This window comes from Sparassis crispa (assembly GCF_003851025.1).
Source record: "Sparassis crispa DNA, contig_000015F, whole genome shotgun sequence".
Lineage (NCBI taxonomy): Eukaryota > Fungi > Basidiomycota > Agaricomycetes > Polyporales > Sparassidaceae > Sparassis > Sparassis crispa.
The window spans coordinates 732695-751968 of record NW_020939762.1 but is presented as its reverse complement, the minus strand read 5'-3'; the positions used below and the strand labels follow the sequence as shown (position 1 = coordinate 751968).

The 19274-nt window shown below is 53.1% G+C and overlaps 9 protein-coding genes across 9 annotated transcripts; 3 read left to right on the top strand and 6 right to left on the bottom strand.

Annotated features, from left to right (window-relative positions):
* Positions 1 to 148: 148 nt before the first annotated feature.
* SCP_1602660 (predicted protein) lies at positions 149 to 1534 on the bottom strand (the record flags this gene model as incomplete). The annotated part of the gene is made up of 1 exon (XM_027764715.1): positions 149 to 1534. The coding sequence occupies one exon, from the start codon at positions 1532 to 1534 to the stop codon at positions 149 to 151; it is 1386 nt and encodes a 461-aa protein (XP_027620516.1).
* Positions 1535 to 1823: 289 nt separating this feature from the next.
* SCP_1602650 (predicted protein) lies at positions 1824 to 3699 on the bottom strand (the record flags this gene model as incomplete). Its single annotated transcript, XM_027764714.1, has 3 exons — positions 1824 to 2306; positions 2364 to 3532; positions 3588 to 3699. The coding sequence occupies 3 exons, from the start codon at positions 3697 to 3699 to the stop codon at positions 1824 to 1826; spliced, it is 1764 nt and encodes a 587-aa protein (XP_027620515.1).
* A 318-nt stretch (positions 3700 to 4017) lies between these two features.
* On the bottom strand, positions 4018 to 5747 carry SCP_1602640 (predicted protein; the record flags this gene model as incomplete). The annotated part of the gene is made up of 3 exons (XM_027764713.1): positions 4018 to 4431; positions 4487 to 5670; positions 5726 to 5747. The coding sequence occupies 3 exons, from the start codon at positions 5745 to 5747 to the stop codon at positions 4018 to 4020; spliced, it is 1620 nt and encodes a 539-aa protein (XP_027620514.1).
* Positions 5748 to 6279: 532 nt separating this feature from the next.
* SCP_1602630 (hypothetical protein) lies at positions 6280 to 7894 on the bottom strand (the record flags this gene model as incomplete). Its single annotated transcript, XM_027764712.1, has 2 exons — positions 6280 to 7614; positions 7679 to 7894. 2 exons carry the CDS (start codon positions 7892 to 7894, stop codon positions 6280 to 6282), a joined length of 1551 nt encoding a protein of 516 aa, XP_027620513.1.
* Positions 7895 to 8492: 598 nt separating this feature from the next.
* SCP_1602620 (Ubiquitin-40S ribosomal protein) lies at positions 8493 to 9194 on the bottom strand (the record flags this gene model as incomplete). The annotated part of the gene is made up of 5 exons (XM_027764711.1): positions 8493 to 8579; positions 8633 to 8767; positions 8834 to 8987; positions 9039 to 9122; positions 9175 to 9194. 5 exons carry the CDS (start codon positions 9192 to 9194, stop codon positions 8493 to 8495), a joined length of 480 nt encoding a protein of 159 aa, XP_027620512.1.
* Positions 9195 to 9556: 362 nt separating this feature from the next.
* Positions 9557 to 10949, top strand: SCP_1602610 (Replication factor C subunit 3; the record flags this gene model as incomplete). The annotated part of the gene is made up of 7 exons (XM_027764710.1): positions 9557 to 9675; positions 9725 to 9789; positions 9844 to 9977; positions 10028 to 10341; positions 10398 to 10609; positions 10665 to 10797; positions 10856 to 10949. The coding sequence occupies 7 exons, from the start codon at positions 9557 to 9559 to the stop codon at positions 10947 to 10949; spliced, it is 1071 nt and encodes a 356-aa protein (XP_027620511.1).
* A 314-nt stretch (positions 10950 to 11263) lies between these two features.
* On the top strand, positions 11264 to 14490 carry SCP_1602600 (hypothetical protein; the record flags this gene model as incomplete). The annotated part of the gene is made up of 9 exons (XM_027764709.1): positions 11264 to 11425; positions 11482 to 11619; positions 11677 to 11928; positions 11979 to 12087; positions 12139 to 13694; positions 13751 to 13894; positions 13959 to 14141; positions 14204 to 14266; positions 14329 to 14490. The coding sequence occupies 9 exons, from the start codon at positions 11264 to 11266 to the stop codon at positions 14488 to 14490; spliced, it is 2769 nt and encodes a 922-aa protein (XP_027620510.1).
* A 273-nt stretch (positions 14491 to 14763) lies between these two features.
* On the top strand, positions 14764 to 17527 carry SCP_1602590 (hypothetical protein; the record flags this gene model as incomplete). The annotated part of the gene is made up of 7 exons (XM_027764708.1): positions 14764 to 14778; positions 14842 to 14937; positions 15000 to 15242; positions 15610 to 15712; positions 15837 to 16017; positions 16069 to 16320; positions 16384 to 17527. 7 exons carry the CDS (start codon positions 14764 to 14766, stop codon positions 17525 to 17527), a joined length of 2034 nt encoding a protein of 677 aa, XP_027620509.1.
* Positions 17528 to 17620: 93 nt separating this feature from the next.
* On the bottom strand, positions 17621 to 18911 carry SCP_1602580 (Probable diacylglycerol pyrophosphate phosphatase; the record flags this gene model as incomplete). The annotated part of the gene is made up of 7 exons (XM_027764707.1): positions 17621 to 17860; positions 17918 to 18152; positions 18218 to 18281; positions 18345 to 18388; positions 18446 to 18571; positions 18646 to 18759; positions 18817 to 18911. 7 exons carry the CDS (start codon positions 18909 to 18911, stop codon positions 17621 to 17623), a joined length of 918 nt encoding a protein of 305 aa, XP_027620508.1.
* Positions 18912 to 19274: the final 363 nt, after the last annotated feature.

The following is a 19274-nucleotide window of genomic DNA, read 5'->3' as shown; positions in this document are numbered from 1 at the left end:
GGGATCTAAAAACACTCATCAACGTACGATAACAGGTATAATGAGATGGCCTATATCCTGGGTAACATAATTGCTAGCAAAACCTTTAGTATGTTGTCTTGAGTATGTATGAGTACCAATAAATGAGCGAAACACAGCTCGGGGAAGTTCACGCAGCGACAGAGGTCATTATAGCCTGTGTCTTCATATTCGCCTCCATCAGCGCCTTTTCGAACGCCTGCAGATGTTCCTGTACGAGTTTCCGCCCGTCAATCCGCCGTGCACTGTGCGAGCGCATCACCGGCGATGCAGCTTCGATGTCTATGCCCGCCTCCCACTTGTCGATCTTCACCCGACTGCGTTCCGCGCTGTCCCATTCCACCCGCCACCCGCCGAGCTTATTCTTCAACGCGCGAATCTTCCGTCCAGCCTCCGTCGTCGCCGCCGCATTTACTTGGGTGTGCTCCGATATCGTCGCGAGCGATGTGGCAGCGGATGACGTGAATGTGCGTAGGTGAACGAGCTGGGGGATGGTGTTTGCGGGCGTTGGAGGGCCGCTCAGCGGGGGTGGTGGCGGAAATTCAGTCTTGGTGGGCTGGGGATAGTATACGGACTCTTCGTCTTCTTCGTCCTCGTCCTCTTCGCCGAGCCGGTCCTGCTCGGGATCGACCTCCCAGTCATTCGTGCTTGGCAGGTGGATGCTCGACGTAGACTCCTCCTGTATCGCATCTAATGTATGTGATTGTGCGCGGGGCTCTTCCCGTAGCGGCTCGTCAATGAGGTCCTCTAGCTCGTCCAGCTGTCCAAGCACGTCGTTCCCGCCGACCTCGCCAGCGATGCGCCGGAACTCGCGCTCGTACTCAAGCAGCTCGCGCACCTGCCCTTCTCGGTCACGTACGGTGTCATTGATACGCCGAATCATGTCCGACGCGAGCGTCTCGAGCGTCGGCTGTGCCGTAGGCCCGCCGTGGTCCGCATCGAGCCGCCGCAGCTGCGATAGAAATTTCTCGGTGTATTCCAGGTCCTGCGCAAGAATGACCATTGGGTCCTGCTCCGGCTGCTTTCGCTGCTTCGGTGAAGGCGTAGTGCTCTCGAAGACGGGATCGATGTCGGCCGGCGCGTCCGCAGCGAAGGGCGGTGCGTCGTGGATGCCGTTCAGCTGTGACGGGTCGGGCCCGAGCTCGAGCTCCGCGCGGAAAGAGGGCCCTCCGTTGACGTCCAGCTCGCTGTTCTGCGCGTGGTGGCCCTCGTCGATGCCCTCGGCGCCCTCATCGTACTCGATTCCAAACTCCTCCGCTAAGAGCTTCGAGCCTGCGCTCGGTTCTGGCATGAGTGCCACTGCGAGTTCATGGGCGAGCGAGTGCCGGCCGTTTGCTGCATCGTCGTCTAGTGTCTGCGCGAGGCTCGATCCGCGCAGGGATGCTGTCGAGCGGCGCGCGTGGATGCTCAGACTTTGGCGAGATGGCGACTTGCGTGGGGCCTTGGTCGAGCCTATCGAGAGAAAACGAGAGCTGGTGGCTCCGTAGACGTCGTCGCTGTCGTCGAAAGATGGCATGGGCGGCGACGAAGAGCTTGTGGACGAAGAGGAGATGAGAGGCGTCGCTTCAGCCTCTCGGCGCGAGACAGATACAGCGCGCCCAATTAGCGCAGCGTCGCTTTAGAAACGGGCCAAGTTCTGACAAGTTCGCACAAGCACAACACTGGCACATCCCCGTGACTAGAACTTTGGTTGCAAGCTACAGAAAGACACAAACTGGGTAACATCTGACAATATTATAGCCCGTTGCATGGCAAGGATTGGGAGATTGGGAACACAGGTATGGCCACAATAAAGGTACTACAAGTTAGTCCGAGTCCGACGCCGCCAGTTCTGTGTCCGCCTCCGATTCCGTGCATGGACCGTAAACAATGGGCGATAAGGGTCGAGGCATATATTCTCTGAGCTGCCGCTGCAACACTGCAGCCACTGTTGGATCATCCTTGAATGTTCTGGTGAGTACTCCATGAAAATCCGTCACTGAACAACGTCTGTCAGAGTAGTATTTTCGCAGGCCCACGATGTCTCTCAGTACTGTCCTGAAAGATTGGCGTTCCGGTATAATGGGGTTCCATTCATCTCTGCCCTCGCTGCGGTGCCAATGGAGCGATTCAATCATAGAGATGCACGTAGCGGTCGGGAACACCTTCTCCAGATATAAGAGGATACTGCTGTGTTGTAGCTGCAGATCCAAAGCCCACTGTGATGACAGCCGCCCACGCTGGAAGTAGAGTTGCAACTTGCGCACTGTTGTCTTTTGCTTCCGCAAACTGAACATGCCTTCCATGAACTGTCCACATTCTCTATCAGGCTACTAAGCACATCTAGTGACAAGTGAATAACTCACCCTTGGATCTCCCAGAGTAGCAGACCCGGAGAGATACAGCGACAATTTCTCCAGCTTTAACTCTGCCAGGGGATAAGCAGCGTATAGCTTCGCAGAAAGAACCAGATAACGCAAGGCGGAATTCCCGGAGAAGTTGCCTTCAAGGGGATAGGGAATTTGCTGTCCACAGATGATTTTCTTTAGACCTCGTCCCCCCACGACAGTCAGGCTCGATATTGGTCTGGATTGCCACAAGGCCGGTAGCAGGTGTGTCAGGCACTTTAGTTTTTCCAATCTCGGCAAGGATGATTGTTTTACTCTCAAGTTACCGAGTTGACGGAGGTCTTTGATTGCGGCGTGGCGATCTCCTTTCAAGGTGTAGTCAATAAGCTCAAGGTCGGTGATCGACGGCGTGCGATCAAGGAATGTCGAGAGAGCGTCAATGCCATGGGGATGGAGGGGCACTTGGAGCATCTCCAGCGGAATGTCCATGTCCAGCGTGAAAAAGTTCCTAGCGATCTCCCACTCTGTCGTTATCAGCGACCGCAGCGAGCGTGTGGCCGCCAGTGAAACAATCGCGGGGATATATCGCCAAAAGGCATTTCCCACTCCCGAGACCTCAAGGACTTTCAAGGCTGGGAGTTTATCCAAAGGAAGAATAAAGGAGTTTTGCGGTGCCCGAAAATTGCAGTTTCTCATGTGGAGTACCTGTAGTTTGGGCAGAGTGGCCACGGCAGTGAAGAAGCGGTCCCCGATTGTATCGGACGAAAGTCTGATACTCACGACATTGGTGAAGAATCGGAGTGCCGTTGTCCACGATGACAAGTCTGCGTGGGCTAACCGGGGCTCTAGTGGCGCGTTCACTTCTTGGCAGGGCTCAAATGTGAGGTGCTTGACGTGAGGTGCTAGAGCACGCGCCATGGCGTCGCCGCGGTTCATCTCCACGACCCACCTATCAAGCTGAGGCGTTTCCCCACTTCTCCAATTTCTCCAGGAGACGAACGTCTTGAATAGCTTCGGCACTACCAGATGGTGAAAGAGGCGGCATACGAGCGCCCAGGTTGCCAACGTAGACTTATACTCCTTGAGTGATATCTGCTCCGGCTGGTATCGGAATTCGTCCAGGATCAAATTGTAGATGTCGTACGGAAGGGTGGTGAGACGTCCGTGACGATTTCGTCGCTCTGGGACTGCTCGAAGTGCGGTGAGTAAACTGCTACGTTTATAGTGGGCTAGAACACTGACTTGTCCACACGAGCTCTGTCATCCTGCGCGGTGGATGTTGCGGTGAATGTTCAGATGAGCGAGCAGAGGAATGTGGAGGAGTGATAATGGTGAAGGTATGTGGGCGGTTCATTGAAATTAGCCACCCGCGCTCTCGGACATCTTTATACTCGACCGGCGTCTAACGAACAATAAGTATTCTGATATCCGAAGGTCGATTATATGCTCCCCAATTTGTGGACAGAACTTGTATTGCAAGACGCGTAAACTACAAAAAATGACAAACCGGGTATGCTTTACACGTACACACATGAGCAAATGATGCTTACAGCCTGATGTCTGGTAGCAGGGGATCTCGAACTATTTAAGTTAGTCCAGGTATACCTTCGACGACAGACAAAAGTCTGAACTTGGAAAGAAACTATCAGTCCGAGTCGAAAAGAGCAAGTATTCAGTGAGAGAACAGGGTCACAGGCAGGCAATCTTTTCCGAGCATCGCCTGGAGCATCGCATTCGCCTCTGGATCGTCCTGGAATGTCTCGGTAAGTAGTCCGTCAAAATCCCGCACCGCGCTCATATTGCTTTTCCACAGCTCTTGGCACACCACCAGCAGCCTCCTGAAATATTCACATTGACGCATGATGGGGGTCCACTTGTCCCCGTGCTCGCTTCGGTGCCACTCCAGCGATTCGACCATGGAGATACACGTAGCAGTCGGAAATTCCTTTGCCAGGTATGTTACGATTATGCTGTGTTGCTGAACGAGGTCGAAAGCATATCCTGCCTCGTATAATCCGAAGAAGTACAACTGCAGGTAGCGCACGGTCATCTTTGGTTTCCTCAGGCCACACACAATTTGGAAGCCCTGGCCATGTCATCAATCAGCTCAAGAGCAGGTAAATGATAAGCCAACAACTGACGTTTGGATTCTTGGGGCTAACGTGCACGGGAAAACAGATCGACAGTCTATCCAGCGGGGGGAAAAATTCTGCTAGAGGATACAGAGCGTATAGCTCTAGAGGAATTTCTAGCTCATGCAATGTGGAATCCCTAGCGAGGTCTTCAAAAGGATAGGATGGTGGCTGCCCCTCTTCCTTCCGCATCCTCGTAGAGAGTGGAATCCAATCCCTTGGCTCCATTAGGCTTAAGGTCGAGATCGGTCTGCTTCGCCACAAGGATGGGAAGAGGTGCGTCGGGCACTTCAGCTTCTTCAACCTTGGTAAAGACGACTGCTTCAGCTTTAAGGTGATTCGACGGATTTCCTCGTGACCTTCGGGGGTGCGATTATCCTGCAAAATGTCGACGAGCGAAAGATCGTGAATCGAAGGCGTGCGATCAAGGAAAGTCGAGACAATGGCGACACCCCTGGGTTGAAGCGGAACCTCGAGCTTCTCCAGCGGGATGTTCACATCCTGCTTCATGATGCCCTTGGCGATCTTCCACTCAGTCGTCACGAGCGACCGCAGCGACGGCGTGGCCGCCATGGAAATGATTGCTGGGATGTATTCCTCGGCGTAGTCGACTTCCAAGACTTCCAGGGCTTTCAAGCCAGGAATTCCATCCGCAGGAAGGACGACAGGCTTTCGAAGCTCCTGGAACTCGCAGTTTCTAATGCACAGGGTCTGTAGGTTAGGCAGAGTCGCGATGGCAGTGAAGAGTCGGACGTCTATCGGAGAATTCAAGAGCGTGATGTTCACTGTGTTGGTGAAGTATCGGAGCGCCGACGTCAAGGACGCCAGGCGTCGCTGGGAAAATTTGAATTTCTGGGCCATGTACTCTTCCTTCCAATTCATGAAGGTGAGGTGCTTGACCTTGGGTGCTAGGGCGTGAGCGACATCGTTGCCGCGGTTAAGCTCCATGATCCACTGCTCAAGCTGAGGGTCATCCTTGTCTCCTTGCTCTTTCTCGAAGGTGAACACCTCGAACAGCTTTGGCGTGGCGAGGTGGTGGAAGAAGCGGCATACGAGGGCCCAGCTTGCCAATGTGGATTTATAGACCCAGATCGATGTCTCCTCCGGCTGGTATTGGAATTCGTCCACGATCAAATTGTAGACATCACACGAAAGGGTGGTAAGGCGTCCGCGACGGCTCCGTCGCTCTGGGACTGCTCACACTATGGTGAGTAAACGGCTGTATTCAAGGTGGCCTGGAAAACTGACTTGTGCATGCGAACTTTGTCATCTTGCAGGGTGATTATTCAGGTGAGAGGGCGGAGGGGGGGGTGGACACGTAGGCTCTTCTCTTTATACTGAGGCGCCTAGCGGACAATAGACTTTCCTGCGGCCCCCAGGTGCGGTGCAGGATGTGTCGAGATCCTGGCGATATCTGCGGGCAGAGACACAAAGGGGCACGGATCTCAGAAGATTGATTATAAGCTCCACAATTGGCCGACTCACGCAATTTAGCGCCAGGTCGAGACGCGCCAGGCGCGTTTGCATATTCGGGCCACAGGCGCGTCACACTTTGGCGCCTCTTTCTGCCTTCTCTTGGCTCTTGGTTCCTTTGGAGCGCTGCGATGGACGCTGCCTGACGACGACATGATGCATTGATTCAGTCAGCGCTTCAGAGAGTACGAGCTCTACGTCTATAAATTACGCACTACAGTAAGCAGTCTAACAAATTTTATGTCGACGAATCCGACTAAAACTTTTGCAATATTCTATGATATCCTAGTCTAAAATTTACGGTGCACCATTCCAAGCGAACCTACCGTCTAAGAGTGAGTAACGAACCGGTAGCGTCTGTCCCCCACCACGATCCTGTCTGATAGTGGTCCTACGGCACCCGGCCTCAAGTCGATACATTCTTCGGCATGCTCCAACCAATAGCCGCCCCACGAGGTCGAGTCTACATTTTCAACGCCGGGGAACGCGGCCACCACATGTCTAACGAACACTGATATACAGTCTAGCGAGAGCGGTGCCGTTCCTATGGAGAGACTCCTGAGGGAACACAGCGATATCGCGAGGTGCGCGCCCGGCGGCGGCAGTGGGAGCGCCGAATCAAGGATGTCCACGGGGAGCGTCAACGACTTGAGCTCGCGGCACAGTTTGGCAAGCACAAAGAACACCGCAGGCGTCAGTCGGGAAAACGCGTCGGCGTGGAAGTCTTCTATGAGTCCCAGGTTCAGCAGAGATAGGCGCGGCCACCATGCCGCAATCTGCTCGATATCTCCATCACAGAAGTCCGGAGGCGCCGTCCCATGAATCGAAAAGCGACGCAGGGCCTTGAGGCCGGCGAGAGGGCGCAGAGCGCTGATCGTCAGCGCCCTGTCTGAATGGACAGCGCCACTGTATTCTACGTCATCTGACGGGATGAATGCCTCTACGCATAGCTCTTCGAGGCTATGCGAACCTATCAGAGATAGGCGCTCGAAGGAGGGATGGAATGATATGGGTGAGTAAGCCGTGTCAATCTGAACCTTCTGCAAGACGCCGACTGGGAGCGTCTGTAACAGAGCAGCCAGGAAGTCTGGCTGGCATGAAATCTTGAGATTTTGCAGCGTTGGGAATAAAGGCGGGGCGGACGGAGAAAGCGTTTCAAAAAATGTGCTCGGATTTATATGGGTGGCTTGCACGTCGAGTCGCCGGAGGCGAGGGAAGTTGGCTATAGCCAAGAGCATTTGCGCGGTGAGCGAATCTCCTGCATACAATAGCAGTGTCCTCAGAGTGGTCAAGGAGGCGAGCGTCATGCTGAGTTGCGCCGACAAACGACCCCGGAGCCGCAGCGTCTGCAGATCGACATCCCATGCGTTCAGCGAGTCCAGGTACGTGGCCACAGCATCACTTCTCAGAAGCATAGAATGTGGTCTCTCCTTGTTGTAATGATTGAGCGTGATGTTTAGGTGGCGTAACGCTCGGGACGTCTTGAAGCATGGGGCGACCTCGCAACCCTCGCCTCGGAGCACGACATGCGAGAGTTTGGGCATCAAAATTATTGATTGCAGCAACGGGGACACGGGGAGAGCTCCCCGGTGCGTGACGTGTCTTACACGGGATGCGTAAGTGCGAAAGTTCGCCAGATTGTCAACGTGGACGTTATAGTTGAGCTAACGCGGAGACCACCAACGGATCAATGAACGGAGCCACACCCAAGCATTCAACGAGACGTACGGATGCATTACGGCGGAGAAGTTGCATTGGCAGCAAGCGCAGGAGCGGTTCAATGTTGTCCAAGCGGTTCCACAGCCTGTCTAGCGCTGGGTCTTTCCATGCTCTGCAGCACTTCGCAATCTGGCACAGCACCCGGCGGTATTCCTGGTCCGGCCAGTCCGAACACTGTCCCAGGATGACTTGCAAGATCTCGTCAATGAGAAGGGCAGCGTGCATTCTAAAGAATAGGATGAGTTAGATAATTTGAATCTGTGCGATATCTTAGGATTGATATGATTGTGTTGGGTGAGGCCAGGTATGAAGAGGTATTGATTATAGCAGTACCGTTGGCATGAATGCCACAGAGAATGTGCAACAAGGAGTGTATGCCACCAGGTCACGGTGGAGGCCTCTAGGATTAGTGCACAACAGTACAATTCAAGTTCAACCGAGTGCAGCCAGCAGGCCTAGCAAGTACTCTGTATATTTTATACGAGCGCCGCCAAAACGGTGGCTGTGCACAATTTTCTGAACCGAGGTGTTTCATTGGTTCGCTTCTTACCGCATCTCAGATTGCGATTCATGCTAGATATTCCAAAGATACTCTATCAGACTCTGGGGCAGCTGTCTTCAGCTTCAGCAAATTAAAGACCATTTTGCAAGTACATATATCGATATTCCGGTAAGAGATTCCCGCGCCAAATCACATTCAGATGTAGGACAAGTTCAAAAATTGATGTTCACGCTGCTCATAAATCATGCCATGAATTTGCATTACGATATAGACATACAACATGAAGCGCAGTACAACTTAGACGACCTCCGCACGTCTGGCTTAGACAACAGGGGGCTTGGTGCCAGGCTGGAAGGTGTAAGTCAAGCCGCACTTGCCGCAGTATTGTCGGTCCTCGTGGAAGGCCATCTGCACAGGTGACATCAGATAATGCAAGCGAAAGGCACTGAGAAGATGCGCACAAAGATACCAGCACCGCACTCGGTAGAGGGGCACTCACGACGGAGACGCTTGATCTTGCCGTCGCTCTCCACCTTGTAGTATTTCAAGATGGACATCTTGACTTTCTTGCGCTTGTGCTTGATCTTCTTGGGGGTCTGTAGGAGAGCATGATCAGCAAAAGTCAGTAAATGGAGGGTCAACCCCTCAACAGAAACACATACGTTGTAGGTCTTTTTCTTGCGCTTCTTCGCACCACCGCGGAGGCGGAGCACCAGATGGAGGGTCGACTCCTTCTGAATGTTGTAGTCGTTGAGAGTGCGGCCATCTTCGAGCTGTTTGCCGGCGAAGATCAGACGCTGCTGGTCGGGAGGAATACTACGAAATGTGATGAGTAACCTTCAAACTTGATTGTGGAAACAAACTCACCCCTCCTTATCCTGGATCTTGGCCTTGACATTGTCGATAGTGTCTGAGGACTCGACCTCAAGGGTGATAGTCTTGCCCGTAAGGCTAAAGGAGTAGACAATTTAGCATTTTGGATGCAAAGCTGGATAGTGCATACGTCTTGACGAAAATCTGCATCTTGCTTGCCGCGCTCTGTCAAATCCCGGACAAGACAATGTACTCGGTGCTGGAACTCACTATGCGGACGCCTCTGTCTGTCCAACGATCTGAACGATGGAGTCGTTGACAAAAGCGAAAACCGGGTCTAAGGATACTTTTTCAGATGGGAAAGACTTTTATAGTGACGGATTTGTCAGCGAACGGGAATTGTTGATGGTCCGTGCGTATGAATAATCAGAGTTGTAAGCCCGACCCAACTCCGAGACTCCGAAAGCGCGTCGCGATACGCGTGACACGCGTCAGAAGGACGCGTCCCATCACAACATTCACAACCACACGCTATCCAATTTCATTTATTTTCCAGTTATTAACACGGAAACATGGACTCGGACGAAGATACACATATGTCGGATACAGAGAAGGACTCTTGGCCGATAGGTGGGAAGGGCAAGGGCAAGGCAGTTACATACGACCAACACGACAGTGAGAACCTGCCATGGTGCGTGGCGTAACACTGCAGGAATAATCGCGTGCTGACAACACGATAGGGTGGAGAAGTATAGGCCAGTCACTCTAGATGATGTCGTTTCGCATAAAGACATCACCAGCACCAGTAAGCACCATACTTCGGGTATCCGTACGTTTGATTCAGCGTGTTGCTTTATAGTCGAGAAATTCATCGAGAAGAACCGACTACCTCATCTCCTATTCTATGGCCCTCCTGGAACGGGAAAAACGTCTACTATCCTCGCGGTGGCACGCCGAATATATGGCAAGGACTACCGCAAACAGATCCTAGAGGTCAGCGGCCCGTGACTAGCGTTCAAGCTGTTGACGTTGCTCTTTTATAGCTTAACGCCTCAGATGAACGTGGTATTGACGTAGTTCGGGAGCGCATCAAGAACTTCGCGGAAACCCGTACTCTGTTCCTAAAGGGCTACAAACTCATCATCTTAGATGAGGCCGACATGATGACAACAGCAGCGCAGGCTGCCCTGCGCCGTGTCATTGAACAGTACACGCGGAATGTGCGGTTCTGCATCATCTGCAACTACGTCAATAAGATTATACCCGCCATCCAAAGTCGATGCACGCGGTTCAGGTTTTCACCCCTTCCCATTCCAGAAGTCGAGAAGAGAATCAATAGTGTCATAGAAGCTGAAGGGTAGGTCTTTGTGCATCCCTGGTGGGATTTTCTTCTGTAGTACTGACCAGGCGAAGGGTCAAGCTCACCGAGGATGGAAAGAAGGCGCTGCTCAAACTCTCGAAGGGAGACATGCGAAGAGCGCTGAACGTACTGCAAGCATGTCATGCAGCGTATGACCTCATAGGAGAGGCAGAGATTTATAACTGCACCGGTAGTCCTCATCCTGCAGACATTGAGACTGTCGTCAAGTCCATGCTCGCAGATGATTTCACCACTTCCTACCAGAGTTAGTCATTCCCATCTAAATTGTCATCGCACTAACGTGTATCCATTGCGCGCAGTGATCTCTGCATTGAAAATCGAACGTGGACTTGCTCTGCCGGATCTCCTCAATGGGGTGTACGAATTCATGGAGACTGTCGAGCTGAAAGCTCACGCTCGGATTTATCTGCTGGATTTTATTGCAACAACAGAGTAAGCGGAATCTTGTATGGTGATAGCAGACTGACAGACATCTTTTTCTTGTTTGTAGGCATAGACTATCGACGGGTGGAAGTGAGAAAATCCAGCTGACTGCATTGCTGGGAGCGTTCAAGAATGCTGTGGAGTTGTCTGCAAAATCATGATTCGTTACTTTGTTACGCTAGTTCCATGTGTACCGTGCTAGGCTCTACATACTATGCATGTAGTACTGTCTTGAGGAACGCAGCTGGCTTGATCAATATTGATCTTGAATTTCCGTCGCGTCTACGTGTCTAGTCACATGATGCCTGACCGTGATGCATTGGTGCGGTCGTTCGGTGAACGAGCATATACGTTGTCTTCAACCTTCTTCAGTCTTCCTGGCCGTTCGTGTACCTGCTGGCCGAGTGTATAACTTCCAAGGCCTGGGTGTCACACAAAGGAAGCACCAGATCGGTACTCTACCGCTGCATGGCCAATGGCTTTCCCTATTCCATCACATTTGCCGCGCAGGAAGGAACCACAGGATGTATCCACCAAAATATTGACCAAGATATCGGAGGCGACGGCAAAGTCTCTTGATGCGCAGCTGGCTTCCTCATGGGTGGCGGAACTGGATGATACCATAACGCAAACGAAGGTGTGCACCTACCTGCCTACTGGTGTCCTGAGTTCCGATTCATCATGGACCTGCAGCGACGTATACATGAGCGGATGTCAGAGGACCTCCCAGCATTAGAGCGGCAGATGTCAGCTGCGAAGTCTATCCAGGAACGGTTGGATTCCTTGACGAGTAATGTCGACCTTCTCAGCAGTAGTCTGTCGGACCCAGAGGTACGTTTGTGCCCTCTGCAGGTTCCCGTGGTGTGTACGCGCTGATTTCATGTGAAGTCAGGTCTCATACCTACACTGATCACTGCACTGACTCAACATGCGTCGCTCTCTCAAGAGACGTCAGACGCAGATGTCAAGTATAATGCACTATCCCATCTTCTCCGCTGCAGGGGCGACTTCTACAACCTGTCGCAACTGACCCACAATGGGAAACTGCCTCAGGCTGTGGGAGCTTGCAGGGACCTTGATCGACTCCTTGGTGAATCTCCCTCCCCCTTAGGCCAGAGTGCGATCATGCTGGACTTGAAGGTCTGTCACACGTAATAGAGTATTTCACCACTGTTGAGTGAGGCCTTTAGCGCAATTGCGCGGCTATGCAGGCACGTACGGAAGAGCAGCTGAATGACGCATATACTCGCAGCATCCAGGTCTCTGCGTCTGAAATCATCATTTGTCCCTCAATTCAAGGTATTTCTGTCATACATCCGTGTTATTAAGCATTAATACATCTTACATCAGTCAGACAGTCGGAGACTATCCTGTCTTTGGCGTCGATCCTCTCTGCCCTTTCGGTGGCCTCCCTCACCGCCCAGCTCACGTCTTTGCGACGGGATCTGTCCGCACTCTATATTGAACATCTGATGAAGCAGCCAGTGGCCGTTGTGGTGACGTCTGTTAAAGATGTGACCGGGACACTTGAGCACAAACTGACAATGTTCCCCTCGCCTCCGGACTCGGCAAGTCCAACATCCCGGCTAGAAAATCTATCCGTGGTTCTCACATTTCTGAATACGCACCTGTTCCCTTATCTCCCTGAGGCGGAACTTACAGCCTTCCCATATTCTCTCTGCAAGCCTATCAAAACAGCTGTACTGACTCACCTGCTCGTTCCTTCGCTGCCTTCATCCATTGGAAAGCTTCCCAATTTTTTGAATCTAACTCGTCAAGCAGTGGCATTCGAAGATGAGTACATTGGCTTAATACTGGGAGACCATAGCGGAGATCGGGACGTCAAAGCCTGGGTGAGCACCGTGGGGTCGCACTACGAACGCAAGCGCCGCGTAGAGATCCTTGAGAGTGCTCGGATCACCATTCTGCATCCGGAGGATGAAAGTCGGACTTTCCATGTGGATTTGACAATCACCTCGGAGCCAGAGTCTACGGCCGCCCCGACTGTTCCTGAACCCCCCCGCAAGGCGCAACCCCAAGCTATTGAAGAGGAAAGTGAAGTGGCGTGGGGTTTCGAGGATGGACCAGTTCATAATGATGATACTAGCGCCGGCGAGGAAAATGGATGGGGTTTCGACGATGAGCTCGACCCCGAGCCCGAAACGGAAGCTCAGCCTGAACCTCCACTGGAGCCAGCTTCTAATGGTACTGAGGCCGAAGAATACTCAGGGGATGCTTGGGGGTGGAACGACGACGAAAGTTCACCAGCTGGAAGCTCAACAACTGCTGCGGACGACAGTCCTTGGGATGATGGGTGGAACGATCCACCAGAAGAGAAAGGCTCTCCACACGGGACGGATGCGTCCGCCAAGCCTGCGAAACGGTTGGAGAAATTCACGTCGAAGTACCGCATGGATGTGGATTCGTCGCCACTGAAGTCTCCTCCGCTCATTGCACCTCCCCCACCCACACCTGTTATATCGGTGGCGCCAAAGCAGTATGCACCCCCCACGGTGATCAAGGAATCTTATGTAGTTTCCGGTCGTACAAAGGAGCTGATCCGACTCGTAGAAGACGTTTTGGCAGAGGGCGCAGAACTAGCGTCATCCGGGATCTTGTCTGCTTATTACGCTTCGTCAGGCTCACGGGCAGGAGCCCTGATACTACAGGCGGCACCGCTGACGCTGGAACTCTATCGTGCTTTGTATCCGGTGTCGGCTTCAGTGGAACTGACATCTTCATCTCGGAGATCCATACGCTTTTCTAATGATTGCTTGTACATTGGGAGTGAGATTGACCGCATAGTGCGAAATCTCAAGGGCGCCATGTGCTCGGCGAAGGACAAGCTGGTTGAGTGTAAAGAAGCGATGAATGTTTTGGGCGACAGTTGGTTTGAGGAGACCATTGTACGTTCTACTGTGGTATCCATGTTTATTCTTGTAGTAAACTCTTTTCTCCCAAGGGTCGGCAAAATGTCTGCACGAATGAGCTGCTTGACAAAGCTGAGGGCTTCGTCGACACGATGGATCAGGATCGCTTTGATGAATGTGAAGATGCTGTCAATAAGACATTACAGCGGATACGACAATTTGCACAGCAACTGAAGGTATGCGTTTGTTAAGTACTGATATTGCAGTGGATGGCTGCTTATGCCGGCACGCCCATGATAGACTAATCTGAACAAGAGCAAGTACTACCTTGCGATAGGTTCAGCTGTAGATGCTGCTTTGTCTCGCATTCTTACGGATATGCTGGCGCTTCCTGACATCACGGCTGTGGAGTCGCACCGATTGAGTGAGCTCTGCCGTATCTTGAACGCCCTGGAGGGGTTATTCGTAGAGAATCCTGACCAGGTAAGAGCCCATCCCCGTAAACTTGAGCTCACGATAACCGATGGTGCGGTATTCGTTCACAGCCATCTTTTGTTGTTTCGTATGTACCATCATGGCTGAAATTCTCATACCTCTCGGAGCTTCTGGTTAGTTATCTATCCTCTGCTCATATTCATCGTGCTAACATTTTTAATTGGCGCATCACTAGGAAGCATCTATCGCTGATATATCATACTTGTTCGAGGAGGGTGCTCTCGTTGATTTCGAGCTTGAAGAGCTGGTGAAGCTCGTACGGGCTCTCTTTGCGGACACGCCGTTGCGAACAAATACCATCAATAAACTACTACAGGGTCACCCGGTGCATTCATAGTTAGCTGTTCCACATACTCAGGTGTTCTCTCCTTCTCTTCCTTGCTACGATGATACGGTACTATGGAACTGGCAATTGACTTACATACTGCTTGCACTTCATGGACGTTTGGATGAAGGAGAGTGTATTACGTAAGTGAGAACTTTTGTAGCGCACGGACCACCACAACAGATCCAAACAACCTCCTTTGTATGCTTCACCCACACCCGAAGACGGCCTCAACGACGACAACGACGGCCACTCCAGTATTTAATAGTCGCAAATTCATGTGTTATGGCGTCTGTTGAGGTAATACAACGACCTGAATCTCTTTCTGATTGCAGTGCATCACTCATGTTTTCGCACCTGCAGACGTTTGAATCCACACTTAAGGATGTTGTGCGAGCAAAGCGGATCTCTGCGTCGAAAATGGTGACTTTGACCGACATCGCCTTGAAGTGTATGCAGGTACGTGGCCCTTTCGTGGCTCGAGACGCGTGGCACTGAACCTTGTCGCATGTTTGGAACAGAATGACACGCAACTGGTGTCAATTCTTTATCGCACCCACAAGTCTCTATCGACGTCCTGCAAAGTCTCCAGCCTATATACTTTTGACGCGTTAGCGCGCGCCGCACGTCACCAGGTGACCAAGCAAGGCCTTACGGGGGACGTCAACGCCGAGCAGGGCAACTGTGCCACATTCCTGTTGAAGATGGAAGGTATCTTGGATGGCCTGTTCAACGATATGGTATCTTCCGGGAGCGAATCGAAGGTTAGTTTTAGTGCAGTGTCCCTACTACTGATGTGCTCCGGACCGAGTGGCTTTTTGTTCGCCTGTGGTGTCTTTGATTTTGACCAGGCAGTGGCCCACCTTGGATTCAAACTGCAATGATGTATGGCTACCTCAGGGCTGCAGATCTTCCTAACTGATGTTCCAGCCAATTCGCGTGTAGTTCTGGTCTATAACCTGGTCACTTGTTTTGTAGCATCTCGTGCACCGTGACGACCTACGCGTCGCAATAACGCTGCTGACCTTCCATCACATGACCGTCGTGCGATACCACGGACAGCCCAGTTTTTCTCTTTCCGGGTGAACGTAGCTATGTGTCCTAACTTTACTTCTGTCCGTGGATCCACAGGATAAAACCAAGAAAATCCTTGATATCTGGATCAAGTCGAATACGTTCCCTGCGGATGTACTAGCTCGTCTGACGAAGTTACTGAAGGGAGCAGCGGAAAAAGGTGCCTATCATTGTCGATTTGTGTTCGCTAAGTATATCTCCCATTCGCGTAATCCCATTCTTTTGGTTGCCCGCCACGACGAGAAAATGTGAGAATGTGAACTGAAACCTAGTTTGTGTGTCAGAACCCAAAGCGATCACAAGCGCGGCTGGAGATCCGCACAATAATCATCCTACTCCTTCGACGTCCGCCACACCGCCGCAGGCATCGGTGCTTCAAGGGGGAGCGACTGATCCCAGTTCAGTCCAATCGACACTACTCGCGCTTTTGAGTCAAGCTGCGAACGCAGTGGCCGGTACCAACGGGTGAGTTAGTCGGTCGAATAATTTTGGTTTCTATTGCTCATCGTATGGCAGCCAAACAACACCAAACACAGCCGCCACGCCTGTGCTGGATGCGAATCAGCTCTCGCTGTTCCAACATTTAACGCAGGCAGCGAAATTGGGAAGTGGAGTGCCTACGCAGCCCCTACCATTACCCGTGTCATTAGTCCCATCATCCTCATCAAATGCTGTTCCTGTAGTGTCTCCTGTCGGAGGGCCCTCGCAGCGTACACCGAATCGAGATGATCATAACGGTTCCGGTCGTAGAGAGTCCAATCATGACAGGTACGGCGCCCCAGAGCGTGACAGAAATCGCGATGATTACTACAACGACCGCCGCGACTTCAGAGGCGGCGTTAGAGGCAGCTTCCGCGGTGGGTTTCGCGGTGGGTTTCGCGGTCGCGGTCGTGGCGGCTACGATCACTACAGAGACAGACCCCGAGACCGGGAAGGGGACCCCCCACCCAGAGGACGGCGCAGCCGCTCTCGCAGTCCACCTAATAGATACGGCGGACGCAGAGACGTAAAGCCATACAGCCCACCCAGCCGCCCTTCCGCATCGCAGTATCCTACCAGGGACTCGACCTTTACTACTACAAATGCGGCAGGACCCTCGCGGGCGCCCGACACTGGCAAAGACGAGTTCGGACGCGATCTCAGAGCGGCGTCGCCCTCGCGCCCGGCCGCAGATACACAAGCTGCACCTGCAGCTCCAGCACTGGTGGCGAGACACCAGTCGCCGCCAGTGCCCAAACCAGCGCCAAACGCAATATCTACAGTAGATCACACATCCGGAGGCTCCGATGCTCCACAAGGCGCAGAGTCACTGACGGATCCCGCCCCTGCGCCTGCGCCTGGAGCAAGCGCAGAAGGCGCGCCAGCGGAGAAGGGGCTCGAAGCGTTCGACGTGGCAGCGTTCGACCCGTCGGAGGCGCATTCGTGGGAGGCGCTGGGCAACGCGTGGGCGGTGACGCACGGGTACCTCCCCACGCAGGCGGAGCTGATGCAGTTCGTGATGTCTGGCGGGTTCATGGGGCTCGCTGTAGCTAGTCAGTTCGGTACACAACAACAACAACAGCAGCAGCAGCAGCAGCAGGCGAGCCAGTGGGCCGGCCAGAAGAATAACTCCTGGGGGGCGTCATACCAGGCGCAAACCGGTGCGGCCTGGCGCGGCGGTGGGATAAGAGGGGGAGGACGTGGGGGCCACGGGTACGGCAATGGCCGAGACGCGGAATACACGGAACGGGCTTACCCTGTGGACTCAGCTTACGGAGGCGAGTATGGCATTGGCGCTGGCTGGTCTGGCGCGGGCGCAGGCGACGAGCAGAGCAGGGAACCGCCGAATGAGAATGCTAGCGATCTGCCCGTGCAGGGCTCACCGGACTCTTCTGGCGAGGGCGGGGCCGTGGGCGGTGTGGGCGGTGTGGGGCGGATGCAGCGGATCGGGGACAAGTGGGTGTTTGTTCGGCACGACGCGTCAGAAGTAGCATAGCATAGCACGATAGCATCATCATCCATTCGAGTTAGTGATTCAGTCTCTCAGTCGTCAGTAGAATTAACAGTATTGCAACACATCTCGTTCGGTTTACACTGCGTCTGCTAGTGGGGCCCCGTTCGCGTGCTCCATGCCCGCGAGCTCGTAGTCGTACCTGTCACGCGGGTCTGCGTCGTCCGTGTACACCATGCGTGCGCGAGGGGCACGGGGGGCACGGACGGTCCGCACGGCATATGGTGCGAAGGGGTTCGGCCAGTAGATGAGGTAGCACACGGTGGCGGAAATCGCACCGATCAGACCACCGACGATCACGTCTTCTATGTGGTGTCGCTGCAGCTGCATGGTCAGCATAAAAGTATCAGCGTAGCGAGAAGCCCATGGACGCACGTAGTCTTCCACCCGCGAGATTGCTACCCAGGTCGCAAAGACCAAGGGAGCGAGGGAGAGTGCCAGCCTAGCGGTGCGGCTGGCGAGGAGCGACCGCGCGCGTGCGGGCTCGCTCAAACACCACGCACCTGTCATGCCTGCGAGATACAGAGACAGGAATGTCATCCCGGTGAACGCTGTCGAAGAGTGGCCTGAGGGGAAGGATCTGCGGCCGTCGAGCACGGTCTCGACTTTCCTAGAAGAGAGATGTGACGATGATATGACTACAGGAAGATGGAATGCAATATGGACGCAACGTACCCTGTGCAAGCTTTAATCTCCTTGTCCCAGTCGCAGCGCGAGAGAAAATCGGGACGGAGGCGGCCTGAGCAGCAATGTGTCGCGTTAATGACGGCTATCGGAAGGGGAAAAAATCAGCGATACCGACCGACACGATTTTTCAAGAATTCCGTTGTTATAGAGGTTGTCCCTCTATCGACAAATAGATGTCAGTATGAGAGACTTGAAAAGAGAGCAAAGATTACAGACCTTGCGGCGTAAAGAGCGAGGGAGCTGTGATGAATTTCCAGGGCTGACCGCCTGAAGCATCCTATTGCTCCAGCCACTGCGAGCGGCACGAAAAGCGAGACGGTCCAGTTGAGGCTACCGCTGATCCTGCAAATTGAATGCGATGGTCAAACTGCAGGGGCCGCATTAGGAAGCGGCGGCGGTCAGGTGGATGAGCGCACTGGTTGTGTCTGTGCTTGAAGTCGATAGTCGGGTCGCTGCGGTGGAAGTCGCGCTCGTATGGTGGAAGCTCTGAGATGAGCCATGCGACGAACCATGCCGCCGTGGCGACAGTCCTGAAGCAGCATACAGTCGAATTATATGTCTGGACCCACGAAGGGAAAAAATCTTACCAGTCTACAACGTAGGAGCGATCAAACCAGGCGAAGGCACCGTCTCCGAAAACCTGTCTAAATCTCCTCTGTAGGTTGGCGAGCTGCGAAGCCATCACAGGCGCTATATGACGCTCGATATCACTACTACGGGCGCTAGAACAAAATACGCACCTTGAAGGACGACTCCGAGCAAGAGGGGAGCTGTAAATCTAATCTACTAAAATTTATAAAATCTTGAAGCCTGTATTCCCTCCCAGCTTGAGCGAGTGGCCCGTAAGATACTGGTATCGTGTGCGCAGTTGGCCGTGAGCTCTTTTAAGTCGTGACCCTTTTCGTGCGAATGGGCAGTTTGGGCAAGGCTATTTTTCCGCTGTGGCCCTGAATTCCCGATTTTGGTGCTCAAAAATTACAGGGATTTGTCGAAAAATGGCCACGCTCAAATTCCCTAATTCAGGACAGTCACGTTACAGTCACGA